The sequence below is a fragment of the Chroicocephalus ridibundus genome, chromosome 14 (assembly GCF_963924245.1).
Source record: "Chroicocephalus ridibundus chromosome 14, bChrRid1.1, whole genome shotgun sequence".
In the NCBI taxonomy this organism is placed as follows: domain Eukaryota; kingdom Metazoa; phylum Chordata; class Aves; order Charadriiformes; family Laridae; genus Chroicocephalus; species Chroicocephalus ridibundus.
In genome coordinates this window covers 7,508,654-7,523,638 of record NC_086297.1, presented here as the reverse complement: position 1 = coordinate 7,523,638, position 14,985 = coordinate 7,508,654, and the positions used below count along the sequence as shown (strand labels likewise).

The 14,985-nt window shown below is 57.9% G+C and overlaps 1 protein-coding gene across 22 annotated transcripts in view; it reads left to right on the top strand.

The window, feature by feature from the left end:
• Positions 1-554: 554 nt before the first annotated feature.
• The window catches only part of CACNA1G (calcium voltage-gated channel subunit alpha1 G), a 152,015-nt gene continuing 137,584 nt past the window's right edge, over positions 555-14,985 (top strand). For 16 of the 22 annotated variants that reach the window (XM_063352513.1, XM_063352508.1, XM_063352511.1 and 13 more), the window contains exon 1: positions 556-1,167. In XM_063352513.1, the coding sequence (XP_063208583.1) occupies positions 926-1,167 (242 nt within the window). In that variant the 5' untranslated portion in view covers positions 556-925. Of the gene's footprint in view, positions 1,168-14,985 lie in introns of all 22 variants that reach the window. The other 6 variants (XM_063352512.1, XM_063352496.1, XM_063352518.1 and 3 more) reach the window with 3 other exon arrangements.

The following is a 14,985-nucleotide window of genomic DNA, read 5'->3' as shown; positions in this document are numbered from 1 at the left end:
CTCAGGAGGGGCCGAGCCGGGGCGGCCTCCCCCCGCCCCATCACCTTCTCCCCCCGCCCCATCTCCCCGCATTGCCGCTCGCCGGCTTCCCCCTCTCCCGGTGCTGCAGTGGGTCCCACCGGGGTCTGCCTCCGTCTAACGCAGCGCTCCCCCCCCCTCTACCCCACCCCCGCCACCATCGCTCGGCGCTGCAGGTCCCCCCCCGCCCTCCATCACCAACCCCCCCCACCACCCCCCCCAGGGCGGGGGGTGACCGGGCCCGACCTCCAGCCGGGCAGCGCCGGGAGGGTGCGCCCCGTCCAGCCCCGCTGGGGCACCGCGCTGGCCGTCCAGCTGTGCTGCCGGGACGGACACCCGCCGCAGCCAATGGGGAGGCGCGGAGGGGCCGGGGGCGAGCCCCCATTGGCGGCCAGGGGAGGAGGAGCCGGGACTTGAAGTTGGAGTGAGGGATCCAGCTGTGCGGAGCGCTCGGCTCGGCGCGGCCGCCCGCGGGAGCATCCTCCGCCGCCCGTCCCCGGGCAGCACCCCCCCCCCCGCCCCTCCCCGCCCCGGGCAGATGTTGGGGTGCGGAGGGGGCAGGCAGAGGTGGTAGGGCGGCCCGCCCCCGCGGGTGGGGGGCCAGCACCGGCAGCGGGGGCCGCCCCGCCGCCTCCTCCCTGCCCGCGGCTCGCCCGGCTCGGGCCCCCGGAGGCAACGGCGAGGAGGAGCTACGGAGCCCGCAGACGGCAGGGCAGGGCGAGGGGGGCGGCCCGGCCCTGGCCCCGGTGGGGGGCGAGGCAGCGGCTCGCCCGGCCATGCCACCCCGGCGCTGAAGCCGCCCCGCCGCAGCCCCCAGCCCCCCGGCCCCGCCATGGCCGCGCCTCTCTAGGCGCCCCCCGGCTCGCCCCGCGTCGCCCCGGCTCCCCCCGGGGCCGCCGGCCGGAGGATGGAAGAGGATGGACCGCGAGCGGCCGAGGAGGAGCCGGAACCGGGCAGAGCAAAGACTTTCATCCGCCTTAATGACCTGTCCGGGGCCGGGGGCCGCCCGGGGCCGGGGGACAGGGAGGCGGGCAGCGGTGACTCGGAGGCGGAGGCGCTGCCCTACCCGGCGCTGGCTCCCGTCGTCTTCTTCTACCTGAGCCAGGAGAGCCGGCCGCGGAGCTGGTGCCTCCGGCTGGTCTGTAACCCGTATCCTTTGCAGGTGCCGGCGGCGAGGTAAGCCCCGCGGGCCCCCCCCCCCCTCCCACCCCCGGAGCGGCGGGCAGGGCGGGGGGCGCCTCCCGGCTGGAGCCCGCCGGGTGATGGGGACAGAGCCGGGGGTTGGGAGGACCCGTCACCTTCTGTCCCCAGGGTGGTGGTGGTGGGGGGCACTCGAGTGGTGCTCGGCCGGGAAGTTTTGCGGGCTGTTGCGGGGGGCTCGGTGCTCCCCCCCGGGTGCGGGGCCGGGGCTGCTCTGCCGCGATGCCCCGGCTCCCGCGGGCTCTGCCACGCTGCTCCACGGCCTTTCCTCCCCCGGGGATCGGCCGGTATCCCCGCTCCCCCCGGCACACCGAGGGACCCTAACCCCACTCTGCCCCCCTTGCGGAACTGTTCTTCCTCCCTGATCCCGTTTTTTGCCCATTTTAGCCTCCCCGGTCCCTTCCCAGAGAGTTTTAAGGGGGGCGCAATCTGCGGAGAGGCAGTGGTGCTGGGGGGAATTGTGTTGATTTGCTGCCTGGTTCCAGGGTCCCGAAATAATTCACGGTGTGTGAGGCCGGCCGAAGGGCCCGCTCTCTGCAGTCCCCTTGGGGATGCTCCTTGCCAGGAGGGGTGCAGGCAAGGCAGGGATCACGGTCCCCGGGGCGGGCATTGGCCCAAGGGCTGCTGCTCGCCAGGTCCTGGGGTGAGCCGTGACCCCGCAAAGGCGTCTGGTCTCCTTCCAGACTCCCTGTCTGCTCCGGCACAGGCTCTGTGTCCAAGCCGCTTGAGTCAAGTTTAAGCTTTCAAAAGAAGGGGGGGGGGGGGGAGGAATAAAAGAAATAGAAAAGACAATAGAAAAATTGTTTCTTGCCACGGTTTTAGTGTCTTCAAAGCCTCCCTTGGAGTTGAGTTGCAACCAGCACACGGTTTGTAGCATCGCAAGTGTTTTACCATCCCTGAACTCCGGTTCCATTTATTATTTGCAGAAACAAAAAAACCCGAAATGAAATAAAGCGAAGCGATGTGGCTTCCAGCAGGGGCTGGTGTGGGAGAGGCAGCCGCTGCCCGGCGGAATGGGAAGTTGCCGGCTCCGCGCCGCTCTGCCTGTGCAAAAGGCAGGCGAGGACGTATGGGCAGCAAACCCACATCTGGAGCGGGAGAGGCTGTGCGGTAGCGGGGAGGACATGTTACATGGTATAGAGTGCCAGAATATCCTCCGCGAGTCCTCCTCCGCTCCCGGTGTGCGGGAACTGTTAGGAATTGCATCTCGGCTGAGGTCAGCGTGCCCGGGAAGAACGGCGAGGGTCTGCCAGAGTTGTGAATATTGTTTTACTTGAGCTTCAGCAATAATTTAGCTGATAAACCGGCTGCCTTCTTCTCTAAAATGTCCCCCAGGAGGGGAAAAACAAGGTTTCTCTTCCCAGTCATGACTACTCCCAGCAGTTTCCCCCCCCAAATCTTTCACACCAGCTAAGCAATTCAAAGTGGCGTTTATTTAAGCATCTTAGGAAATCTTGCAACTTTGTGAAGCCTTCTGTTTTGGGAAGAAATATAAATGACAGCCTGCAAGTCAGTGTGTTCTTCTTGCCTACTGTAACTAACGTTATTTATGATTGCTGATTTAAATATATTTTCAAGTCTCTCTTTTTTTTTTTTTTTTTTTTTTTTTACCCCCCCTTTCCTTCCTAATGATGCTGTTTTGAAGCAGGTGTTAACACCTGCATGGTTTTAGTTGTTGTCAGGAAAATCCCCCACCCCAATAATGGCTTGAGATCGATTTTCTCCTTTGTGGCTGCAAATACAAGCAGATTAACTTTTGTCCTTGGAAAATCAGTGGTATTGTGGGCACCTGCGAGCAGGGGACGGGCGTTAGGTGCAGCCCCGCAAGCTGGGATTTTCCTTGTTGCTGATTTTTTTTTTTCCTTCATCACGGGCAGGGAAAGGCGCTTGCTGGGGGCAACGGGGGACGATGCTGCGGGTCTCGGAGTCATGCGTCAGCGTGCGGCTGTTTGTTTTCAGGGTCGCTGACCCAGAATTGGGGGAGTTTCTTTAAAAACAACACCAAAAAGGCGGTTCAGCCGGCGGATGAGAGGAAGGCAGTGGCTGGACCCATGCTGTGTCCCGTCGCTCGCCGGGCCATTAAGCAGAGCAGCATCTTCCTCGTCCCTTTGGCTCTCTGCAGCCTGAGTGCTGTTGCTTGTTTGTATTTATTACTTTTGTTTTTTCCCCTTTGGCGTGGTGGGACAGAAAAGTGGCTCTTCTCGGGCTGTAGTCTTCTAGGAATCGTCTCTGGGTGCTGAAAATGTATAATCACATCGCTGGAAAGTCTTTGTTGCCACCAGCTGCCCTGGAGAGGGGTGCCAGCACTTGGCTGGAGAATCCTGCCCCAGCCCTGGGGGATTTGGGGCTTTTGTTGGCTTCTGCCAGTCTCATGGGTGAATTTTTTTTTTTTTACCTTTCCATGGGTGAGGCTGGCTGCCTGTGCAGAAATGGGATGGGAGAGCTCCCGTTTGAGCCGTGCCCGTGGAGATGCACGGCTTGCGGGCTCGGCAAAGTGGGTTTGCGGTGCGCTAACCTGGCTGATAAACTTTGCTGTCAAGGGGCTGTCGGGAGGAGACGCTGGAGCTGTTCCTGCACCCGCCAAGGGCAGCTCCTGCCGCCGGGATGCAGCGGGAGCTCCTGGGATGCTGCTCTCCAGCCTTCTCCAAGGAGCCCGTGTCACTGGGATGCGGGGTTAGGAGGAGGGAGATGGTTGATGTGCCGAGTGTCCAGCAAGGATGCAAAATCCTGCGGAGATGATTTGTTGGGCTTTTATAGTGTTTCCATTCAGAGCATCCTCTGCCTGGGCCAGGGGGGTTTGTCCCTTGCTGTCTGGAGCAGAGATGGGGAGACCTGTGCTGCTCTCCTGCTCCTCCTCTCCCTGAGGGATAGAAAGGGATCGTGAAGCTTGTTCTGATCCAGAAAACACTCCAGAGCCTCAAATTGTGGGGGTTTAACCCTAAAACTGTATCAGCCCGGCCAAGCTGTTCTCCCTCTCTGCTCCGCCGTGGTCTTTGAGCAAAAACCTCTCTGGGTGCTGGGAGGACCCCCGGGGGATGAGCCTGGTTTCCCACCCGCGCTTTCCCAGTGGCTCTGGGACGAAAGGCTCTGCCCCGGGTGAGGATCGCCTGGGTCAACAGGGAAGGAGCAGGGACGTGGGTGGGACGTGTTTAATGGTGACGGCGCTGGATTGCCGGGCTGGGAAGGGCTGCGGTGACAGGCGGGGTGTCCTGGTGTGCGCGCTGGTGAGGCCGAGCAGGGAGAAGCGTCCGTCTCGGGGGGGGGAGAAAAGAGGCGGCAAGCTGGTTACTTGACTTTCACTTATAAAATAAAAGCACGGTGAAGGCTGGGAGGATGAAGGGCTGTAGCAGGGTCCGCGCCGGGCCGCTCCTCTGATCAGAGACAAGAAACGGGGCTATTTCTTGAGAGTCGTGGAGTGATTGAAGAGCGGGGATGGAGAAAGTGGGGAGGATGCTACTGCTTGGTGTTAAGAGCTCTGAATAGGAAAATAGCAGTGTAACTGAAAGGGCCTGTGATCTCTATTGTAGTACTGAAATCTGCCTCTTCCCCCGCACGCTGTCTGCGGAGCTGCCTGGTGAGCAGCGCACCGGTGACGGAGGGGATGAAAAAAGCAGCTGAAAGGTGCCGTTCTGGGGAGATGCCCCCAAATTGGTTGAAATCCCATCTTTTCCTCCTGGTTCGGAGGATAAAGGGCAGCTCTGGGAATGCCCGTGCTGGGGAGGGGAGGTTTGGGCGGCACTGGGAGGGAGCGCTCCTGTCTTGCCTGGCCGCTCTGGTGCAGGGTCCCTGGGATTTGGGTTTTGAAAATGGCTTTTGGAAAGAAACACATCTCGATACGGTCACGGCAACCGGCCCTGCCTTCGGTCGGCCATAAAACCCAGAGGGCTCTTCCAGCAGCCACCTTGCACGGCTCCGCTCGCTTGCCGTTAGCAGGAGGTGGATGATCAAAGGCTCCATCTCGGGGAGCTGCTGGGTGCCCCCAGCTCCCCCTGGAAGTCAGTGGAGCTGCAGATGGCCGGTGGCCTCCAGGAGCCAGCCTGGAGCCCTCAGGGCTTCACGCCAAGACATAGCTGAGGTCTGTGCTGGGCTGGCTGGTGGGATGGCTGGAGCTGCCGTGCCGGGGCTCGGCACATGGCGGAAGGTCAGCCCTCACCCGCTGAGCTCGCCCCAAGTCCTGTGGGTCTGTGTGCCAGCACCGCTCCACATCGGCACCACTCCGCGTCGGCTTGGCCGGATCCGGCTCTCCTGGAGGGGCACGGAGTATCTGGCTGCACCGGAACAAGGAGCCTCCTGCGTGGTGGGGACGAGGACCGAACCCCCTGAGCTGTGCTGTGGTTTGGGCTCCCCAACCCCTGGGGGTGCCTCCCGAAGGGCTCCCTCCCGGGGGGATGGCAGCAGTGCGGCCACGGGGCGAGCGGAGCCCCCGGCACCTCAGTGGGGGCTCGGGGTCCGTGCCCCCTCCTCGGCTGTGCCAGCTCGCGGGGAGAGCCAGGCGCTGCAAGTGCTGCTGCTTGAAGGGTTCAGCTGTAGCACAGGGTTACAAATATAACTTTTTTCTTATCAAAAGGGTGTGTGCTGAGGGGAGAGCACACGTAGTGTCCTTTAGAATTCAGTGCATCTGTTTGGCGTCGCTTTGGGGTTTAACAAAGGAAAGTGCTTCGTTTTGGGAGGTTGGACCTGAAAGGGGTCTTGTTTTGATTTAAAAACCTGGCAAAGGAGTCAGAATCCGTTTGCTTCACCTGCATCTGATCCGTCCCAGGACACCTGGACTTGTTTCTCTCCCATGACCTGGTTCACCGTCTGGCACTTCCCGTCCCTCCCTGGGCAGCGGGAAATGCTCCTGCTGCGGCCGAGCCTTGGCTGGCTCCGTGCCTCTTCCCCAGCTCCTTGCGGGGAGGTGAGAAACACGACTTGCCAGGCTGTGGGGGGCTCCTGCCGCCCCTCGGATCCCGCCCCGTCCCGGCCAGGACGGAGCATCCTGCTGCTCCCCAGGGCAGGTGCTGGCACATCCCCGGGCTCACGCCGGCTCCCGTGCGAGGATCCTGGCGAGAAGCAGGACCCATCGCCTTTTAGCAAGGGCAGGAGGAAGGTGGGGTGGTTATTTCCCTCCTCCCAGGGGAAAAATAACTGCAAACCCTTTGGGAGCGAGCTCCATGAGAGCGGTGGGTGGTGTTCACCTCCCGGAGCTGGGCATCCATCCCAGCAGAGCCAGGAGCCGGTCGATCCTAATCTAGGTAATGCACCGCATCTCACCGGGGATCTCTGGACCCATCCATCGCCCGGCCCCGCCGGCAGCCGGGCGCTTCCTTTGCTCCCTCCTCTCGTGTGTGTTTTTTAAGGAGATTCTTCTGTGAATTCCCTCTTCCAGGCTGTTGTGTCACATCTGGAAGTTTGTGTAGGAGTTTATCCAAGCGCTGGAGTACAGCACGCAGCTTTTTCTCATTTAAAAATCATAGGCTGGCATTTTGAAGCAGGCTGGTTGGGGGGGGAGGGGGGGGAAGGGGAGAGGGAAGCTGTCTGCCAAAAAGGAGACTGGAGCAGAGGAACCGTAATGACTTCCAGAAGTTTTCTTTCTTTCTTCCTTTCTTGCTTTCCCTCCCTCTCTCCCGGCGCGCAGACAAAAGGCTCGGCCTCATGCAGTTCATGGTTATGTCATCCCGGCGCGGGGAGCCCCGGCCGGGAGGGGTGGCCCCGTCCTGCCCGGGGACCCCGCTCTCCTCAGGGACACCTCTGCTTCGGCTCCTTGTAGGAAATCCGGAACAAGGACTCCCAGGCGGGGGCCGTCTCCAGAGACCTGCTTTTCATTTGGGGCCAGGAGCCGAGGCTGGGAGGGGACCAGCCTCTTCCCACCCCCTCGAGCCCAGCACCAGGGGGCTCAGCCGGGCAGGCGGGAATTCAGGATGCGGCCGGACCACCCCAGCCACTGCTCATCCATGGGGTCAATGGGTCTCCCGGCCGATCTGGGTCTCCCAGCCGATCCGGGCAGACTCGCTGCTCTTGACTCGGTCGGTTTTCGTGCTCTCTCCCCCATTCAGTAGCGCCGGGTGTTGGAGCCGGTCTGGAAATGCCCAGGATTTTATGATGCATAGAAAACTTTCTGCTTTCTTCTCCCCCCACACCCCCTGCAGATGTTTTGGCGTGCTGAAAAATGCTTCTTTCCCATTTTTACTTTAAACTGTTTCACTTTTTTTTTTTTTTTCCCCTCCACCGTGCAGAAAAGACCAAGTTTTTCATTGCCCCAAGTTCCCTGCCCAGGTCTCGGCTCTCCTTTTTATTTTTTCTACTGTTTTGCTGGAAGGGAGCAAAACCTTTGGCCAAAATGAACCTCCCCTGATGGCTCTTTTTTTTTTTCTCTTTCTTTTTTTTTTTTCATTTGGATCGTGAAATCAGTTTTCCTTGGAAGAGGAGCACCGGGGAGCCTTTGCCCCCGGCGGCTTTGCTGGCCGCTGCCGATGGGGAGGAGGGTCCGGGGGCGCGGGGCCGTCTGCGGGGAACCGGGGAAGGAGCATCCGGAGTCAGGTTGGGAGGGCTTTGAAGCTTTGCTGTGGTTTGGAGGGGGTTGAATTTCCTCGTTAATTAGGAGGCCTAAGTGTTTCTGGGTTTGTTACGAGGCCAGATCGTGGCTTTCCCTTCCCCGGCGCCTTGGCTCTCGGCTGAGCGACCTAGATGTGAAATATTCCCTTTGGTTGGTGATGCACGAGGAGGTTTCCCCCAACCTGGGTTTGTTTGGCTTTGGCTTTCGCCAGCCTTGGCCTCTCACCCAGGAATCTGGCTAAGAAACGAGGAGGGGGAAAAAAAAAAAAAAAGGAAATTCTCATGGTTTTGTATAACGGAGTGAGTAACGACCGATCGTGCTTTGGGATGCTCTCACATCTGCTTCCTACCAAAGCCCCAGCAAAGAGGCTTCGAGCAGATGGAAAAAGCGCATATTTCAGCCTGAACATTGGCTGAGGGAAAACTTTTCGGGCTCGATCTCCGCCATGCTCTGCCATGGCGCTTGGTTACCGCCTGCCGGGAAAGGGGCTGCCGGGGTGCCAGGAGCGGCACCGCGCGCCCGAGGTGCGGCACAGCCCGGCAGGTCCCACGTGTGTGGGACCGGGACGTGCCCGTGACTCAACCCTCAGAAGTTCACCGGTTAGTCACAAGTGGATGGAAATTATCTATCGGTTTGGCTCCGGTGCCTGAAACGTGGTTTTGGTCAGGATTTTTAACGTGTTTCCTAGGCGGAAGGGACTGGCTGTTGTTTGGATTTGGGTTTTTTTGGTTTTTTTTTCATTGCTTGTGACCTCCCTGCTTTCTCTCTCCCTCTGTCGGGATGCAAAACCCTGGGGTGAGGGCAGGAGGGGGCTGAAAATGGGAACGAAATGCTAAAGCAGGTGATGGGCGAGAGCTGGTGGGAGCTTGGCACAGACAAGCTTATAATGAAAAGGGGATTTATTTACTGTAATCCATACGCTAGCCCCACGCTTACCGGGTTCCTGATGCAAAGCATCCTTATATATTTACCTCTAATCTGGGTCTCTTCCAAGAGATTTTCCCCAGTGCATCCCCCGAACCGGCCTTGAGATGCTCCCTCACCCCGGGGCTGAAGGCAAACCTGCAGCCGGTGGAGCTGAGCGAGGGGATTCACGGGGATTCACGCACCTTGGCAGCCCGACTCCCCCCCCTGGGGTGGTGGGGGGTGGTTTATGCCTTCAGGATTTCCTGTGATTCATAATTTAATCAGGTCAGGTTTAGCGCTCACTCCTCCTACGGCGTTATTGACTGCCTCGCCTCTGCGTGCTCCCGAGATGCTGGTGGCCCCAGCAGCCCAAGGCAGAGCCCTCCCCTGCCCAGATGGCGAATGGGACTTGTTAATGATTTGTTAATTCAATTAGAAAGCGCTCGTTAACCCATGGCGAGGCTGAAGCTCCCTTCTGGAGGGCAGGGCTCGCCCCCATGCCTGCGACTCCCTCTGCCAAAACATTTATTTGGTGTTAAGCTGCCAGCCACGCTATGCAAATATAGATGTTAATCATGAATAAGGTTCATTTTTAGCTCTGGGTTGAGACTAGACTAGGGAAAAAGCCGGCTCTGGGGGGTGGCGGGGAGCACTGCCTTCGGGGGGGGCACAGCCCCGTGGGCCGGATCCTGCCGGTGGGGGGGAGCGCATGTCTCTGCTCCCGCTCAGCCCCGGGGTCCGTAGGAATAAAACGTTCCTTCTGCTGCGGGTTGAATAAGGCTTTCAAGTGCATTTGATGGGCTGCGCTTTAACCAGCCTCTGCGGCGGCGTTAGCTGCTAATAGCATGGAGCACGGGTCCGGGCTGGTGGTCTCCCTGCCTGTGTCGGATGCCGAGTATCTTTAATTCGGGATCCATTGTATCTAGATAGCCTGGCTGTAGCGATTCTACCTTAACGGGAGAAACCAGAAACCCCAGTAATGATAAATAATGGGGCCTGGATGCTCCGTTGAATTAATGCTTATTTGGGCAGACAGGGAGGAGAGGAATTAAATTAATATCTGACTTGTAACTGCTACTGTATGTGGTTATTGACTTATCTTGCTTTGGAGGACCATAAATATGTCTCAGGATATACCCCCGAGACCATAATCTGCTCGGGGTCACAGTGCAGGTCTGTCTCTGATGCTCCTTCAGAGACTCATCCTGACTTCTGAGGTCAAAAATCCAAATTCCTCTGACAAAGGACCCGGCCACGTGCGGAGGGGAATGTGTTTGCACTTTGCTGGGAGCGTACGGCATAAATCTTGAAGGCCTCTGCCTCGCATAAATCGCTTTATTGTTTGTAATCCTCAGGCCGGCTCGGCGCTGGAGGGCGCGGAGCCCGATTCCGCTCGGGGGAGAGGCGCGGGTGAAGCTCCTCGGCTCCGGAGTTGGGATGGATCACAGCTGCAGCCTCGTGCTCTCGTCCACTCCCTTTTTCCCCCCTATGCCTGGGATTTTGTCCCCCTGCGGCAGTTGTTTGGGGGTTGAGGATGGCTTGGTGAGAAAACGGGGTCTCAGCTGAGATAGCCCTGGCCCAGGGGGTTGGGTATCTGTGAGCATGGGGAGAGGAATGAGATCTTCCCTTTCAGAAATGAGATCAACCCTGTGCGGATGCTCCGGTTTGGATGACCCGCTGGATGCGATGGCGAGCCGTGGTACCCCAGCAATGCCGCTGTGGGGCTAGCACAGGGCTTTTCGTGGCTCAGCATGCCCCGTGCCCGGGTGGGTGGGCTTCTTGGTGTCCTGGGCCTGTTGTACCCACACGTATGTGGGGGCACATGGGGTCAGCAGCTTGCGAAACTCATGGTTTGGGGAAGGCGTGGGGCAGGACGAGGTGTCGTGGCCCCCTCGCGAGGCTGGAGCCGGTGCTGGGACATCCCTGGGCGGCTGAGCCATGGCAGTCTGTCCTTCCTCTAGCTAAGGCGGACGTTTCCTTCCCACCTCTTGGGCTCCGTTTCGCGTAGGGGATATCTCACTGCCTTCTTGACTCTCCTTACGGCGGTGCGTGTTGACCCCGTTCTCCGGCACAGCCCACGTTAGAGAAGTCCCTGGGCCAGGAGAGCAGTGCTCGGAGCCACCCCTGCTCTTGGCCAATTGCTCCGGGCCCTGGTGTGTCCCCTCGCCTGGGTGAGGCATTGCTACGGGGAGGGTATTTGGTCGGATGCTTCTGTTTTACCCTGCCAGCCCATCCCTTAGGATGGAGCACGTCGTGTCCCCTCCTGCAGTCCCTTCCCTGGGCTCTCCCCGTCCCCTCCAGCCACCGCGGGAGGAGTTTCCACCGCTGTGGGTAAATCAAAGCCCCTTCTTCTTCATAAACTGCTCGTGGCAGCAGCACAGGGGAATCCTGTCTTTTTACCAGGCTGGAAAACAGCGGAGGAGCCCGAGGCCAGTGCGGGGTACCTACAGCGAGGGTGGAGACGCTTCTTCCTTCGTCTCAGTAAATGGGCTTTGGCTCCTCCAGCAGCGGATGTTCGTATCTCGCAGCTGGGTTTTGGGCTTGGCTTTTTGCTGGGTTTTGTTTTCTCTTTTCTCGTAGCCCCGTGAAACCGGGCTGTCGCGGCTCCAGGAGCGCAGAGGGCTGGACAAGTGGCGGTCAAGCTGCAAATCTGGTGGTGAATCGGGGGACAAAAGGATGCACCGAAAGCACTTTGTTGTGCCTCCTCCCCTCCCCCAAATCCCCTCCTTTCATCTGCTGAATACCTTGATTTTTCCACTTCTGATTTTCTTTTTTAAATTTTTTTTTTTTACTATTGCCTGGGTTTTGCATCGGGGGCAGGATGGAGGTTGCGGGGGGTGTGTGTGTGTGTGTGCGTGCGCGATGAAGCTATTCGAGGAGTTGTGATCTCTGCATTTCATTTTGCAGTTCAGCTGGAAAGATCTCGTTTCCAAATACACCCACACACAGGCACAGCAAGAGAGAAAGCAGGCGAGGGAGCTGCTCAGGGGGGATGGGGAGGGCCGGGGGGGGTCCGGGGCACTCGGGAGCCTTTTCCCTGCATTTGGCGCATCCTATTTGGAGTGGTCCCCAGCCTTTATCTGGGGACAGGAGGTGATACCCTCGGTCTCAACCCTGTATCTCAAGGCCATGTGGGTGCTTGGCTGTACCCGTGGGTGCCTGGCTGCTTTACTCCGGAGCAAAAAGGGGGGGTCCCTGAGCAGAGCCCTTGCCCTGAGTGTGGCAGCGGCCCTGGGAGCATCCAGGGGACTCCAGGGCAGCTGTAGGGTTGCACACTGTGTGTGTGTGTGTGTGTGTGTGTGTGTGTGTGTGTGTGCGTACCTATACACATACCTGCCGTGGGCTGAGCACAGCCCGGAGCATGGCAGTGGGTGGTGAGACCTGCTTTTGCAATGGAAGAAGAGTAGAGGTACGGAAAGGAGTCACAAATATCCTTTCCCAGTGCCCTTCAAGCCAAAGTCATCTTGTTTCTGAAGATCAGTTGGTGCTGGAGTGGCTCTTTTAGCCTGTAACTCCCCATCTGCACCCTCTCCCCCCCAGCGCGTTCCTTGCCAGCCCAGGTCCTGGCTCCGTTCTTGGCTTCCAGAGGAGCTGATGGTGGTGTGGATGCATCCCCCAGCGCTGGGAGGGATGAGGTGGGCGGAAAGCAGATAAACCTTCATCCTGGTGGGTATCTGGGAGTGCAGGAACAGGTAAAGGCGAGGGGCTGGAGACGCCAAGCGGACGGGGACTTGGTGGTGGTGGTGGCAAGTTTTGGAGAGACACCTCAGCCTGCCCGGGCTGCAAGCCGACAGCGGGCTCGCCTCTACGGAAGCGTGCCATAGGCTTGTGGGGGCACCTGCCTGAGCCCCCGCGTCTGGGACCTTCCCCTGGTTTGGGGTTGCGGAGCAGCCTGGGGAGCCGGGTTCACCGTGCTGGGGTGTGTGTGGGAACACCCCCTCTTGCAGGGTCCTGCCACAGGTGCCTGTGTGTCCCCCGTATCCCCTCGGGGCCCCATGGGTGGATGCTGGTGGCTCGTGTCTCAGCTTGGTGCCCCGTCCTCCCACCATCCCTCCGGGGTCGGCGCGTGATTTTTTCCATCGCTCCGAGGAGGCTGAGCTCATACAACAATATTCCCCGGGCCAACACCGCTCCTTTTTGAAGTTCCTTGTTTTTGGTATTCCTCAAACTTCGTATCCTCAGGCACGAAACACAACACCACTTGGCACCGGAGGCTTTTCTCCGAGGCTGCGGCTTTGGTTATCCCCAGCATCTCGCTGCCTTGGTGAAACCGCTGCCCCATCCCCGAGCTGCCGGCGGATGCCGTCCCCTCCCAAACTCACCGCAAGTCTCAAATGGTGGTAAAATGTGCTTCTCCGGCCACCTCAGCACGCCACAGCGTGCCGCCTGGGCTGGCAGAGCGGAAAAGTGGCCACTGGAGCATGCTCCCGGCAGTGTTTGTCTTAGCTGGGGGCCACGGATGGAGCCAGGGCTCTGCCAAGCAGTGAAAATGCCGGAGCAGTGAGTTTATCCCATGGTGTTTGATTTGTGGTCACGGTGGAAGCCGGGTCAGGAGTAAATGTGGAGGATGCGGCAGAAAAAAAAGCAAATTCGAGACGGTCACAAAAACATCTCGTGGTGCTAGAAGTTGGGATTTTCTTTTTTTTTTTTTTTTTTTTTTTTTTTTTTTTCCTCCCCCCGCTGCTGGCCGCACTGGCTGCGAGGTGAAGTTTATGGGAGAAATAGCAGTGGTTCCGGGAAATATTTTGCCTAGCTCGTATTGTTGAATTTTATTCTCTCTTTCTGGCAGCAGATGAAGGAAACGGGAACACAAACAGCTTGGCCGGTGGGTTGTTGGTCCAGAAATCAGCCTGACCGGCAAGAGGCTGCTTTGGCGGGGAGAGAAAATACTCGAAAGCGGATGGGGTTTTCATTGCTGTCGTTCCTCTCTCTTTCCATCCCCGCTCCCGGCCGGCTCTTAGAGTGCTATTAAACAAGGGGTGAATGCATCTGAAGGCAGAGACTGTTAAGGCAAAGATGTGCAGTGATGCTCCTGGCCTCCCGTGCGTTTCTCGCTGATTAAAATCTTAAATTCTTTCATTTTTGACAAGATTTGGGGTTTCTGTGCCGAGCTCGGAGAGTCTCTATGGCAACAACAAAAGGCAACTTTTATCCCTACCCCTTTTTTTTTTTTTTTTTTTTTTTTTTTTTTTTTTTTTTTTTTTTTTTTAGAGGATGGGTGCACGATGCTGGGGCACCGATAACTGTTTGAACCCCTCCTTAATATTTGGGGTAGCGCGTGCTGGGAGAGGGGTGGGACCGGTTAAACTGAAATCCAGAGCGGCTTTGTGCCTATGAAGCCAAGGGCTGGGACCTCTCCCCTCTGCCAAGAAAGGTATTTTTTGACTGCGAGAGAGATTGGGATCGCATCCCTCTCTGCATCCCTCCCGTCCCGAGGCTGGGAGTTTCCCGCTTGGGTTTGTCACATCCAGAGGAGTTCGGAGCTGTTCTCGGAGCGCGATTGCGGCAGCGTTTCAAAGCGCAATTAAAACCTTAACCTTTCAGGAAAAGTCTTGCAGCCTGTAATAGAAAGGAAACCAGCTGGGCTAGATTGAAACATAATAGGTTTGGGGAGTAATTTTTAAACTCCTATACTGTAGGTCTTTCTAGAAAGATACTATACAATTTAATAATGTGTTATATTCCTATATGTTATATTTAAATCATCCTATAGTATTGTGTAGGAGGAATCTAATTTTCCACTACGGGGTAATATATCTTTCTATAGGTTTTCAGTTGTGGGTTTTTTTTTTTTTTGTCCAGTGGAGTTAAGTGAAAAATTATATCCTTCCTAGAAAATCCAACAAAATGATGAGAAAATAATACCTTTAATTTTATTTAATAAAGCATGTAAGTATTTTCCATAGGGGCTTATATGGCGGCATAAAAACCCACTTTGAGCTTGTTGGGGGAGTGGTTTGCGATCGGATAGAGATGGGTTCAGGTGTGATCCTGGCCAGGCAGCACAGGAGCTCTGCAGTGGGGGCCTGGGCTTGTCTAAAGGGAGGGAAAAATAAAAAGAAATAAAAGCTACGAATTTCTTCATCACTCTTTCCCCTCCTGGAGTGCAATTAGAGAGAAGACGGAGCGACAGGTTCAGGGCTGTCATCCGAGCTGGGCTGTGAAGCCGCACTCGGGAGATGCCGGGAGTGGGATGAGGCTGGGGGTCCTGGGGGCTGGTAGCCCAGGTGTCTGCAGGGGCTGGAGACGGGAGCGAGGAGGTCTCCGCGCTCAGAGGAACGGGCTTTGGAACCAGCAGGCAGGGGCTGTACTGCGCCGTGTGGCTG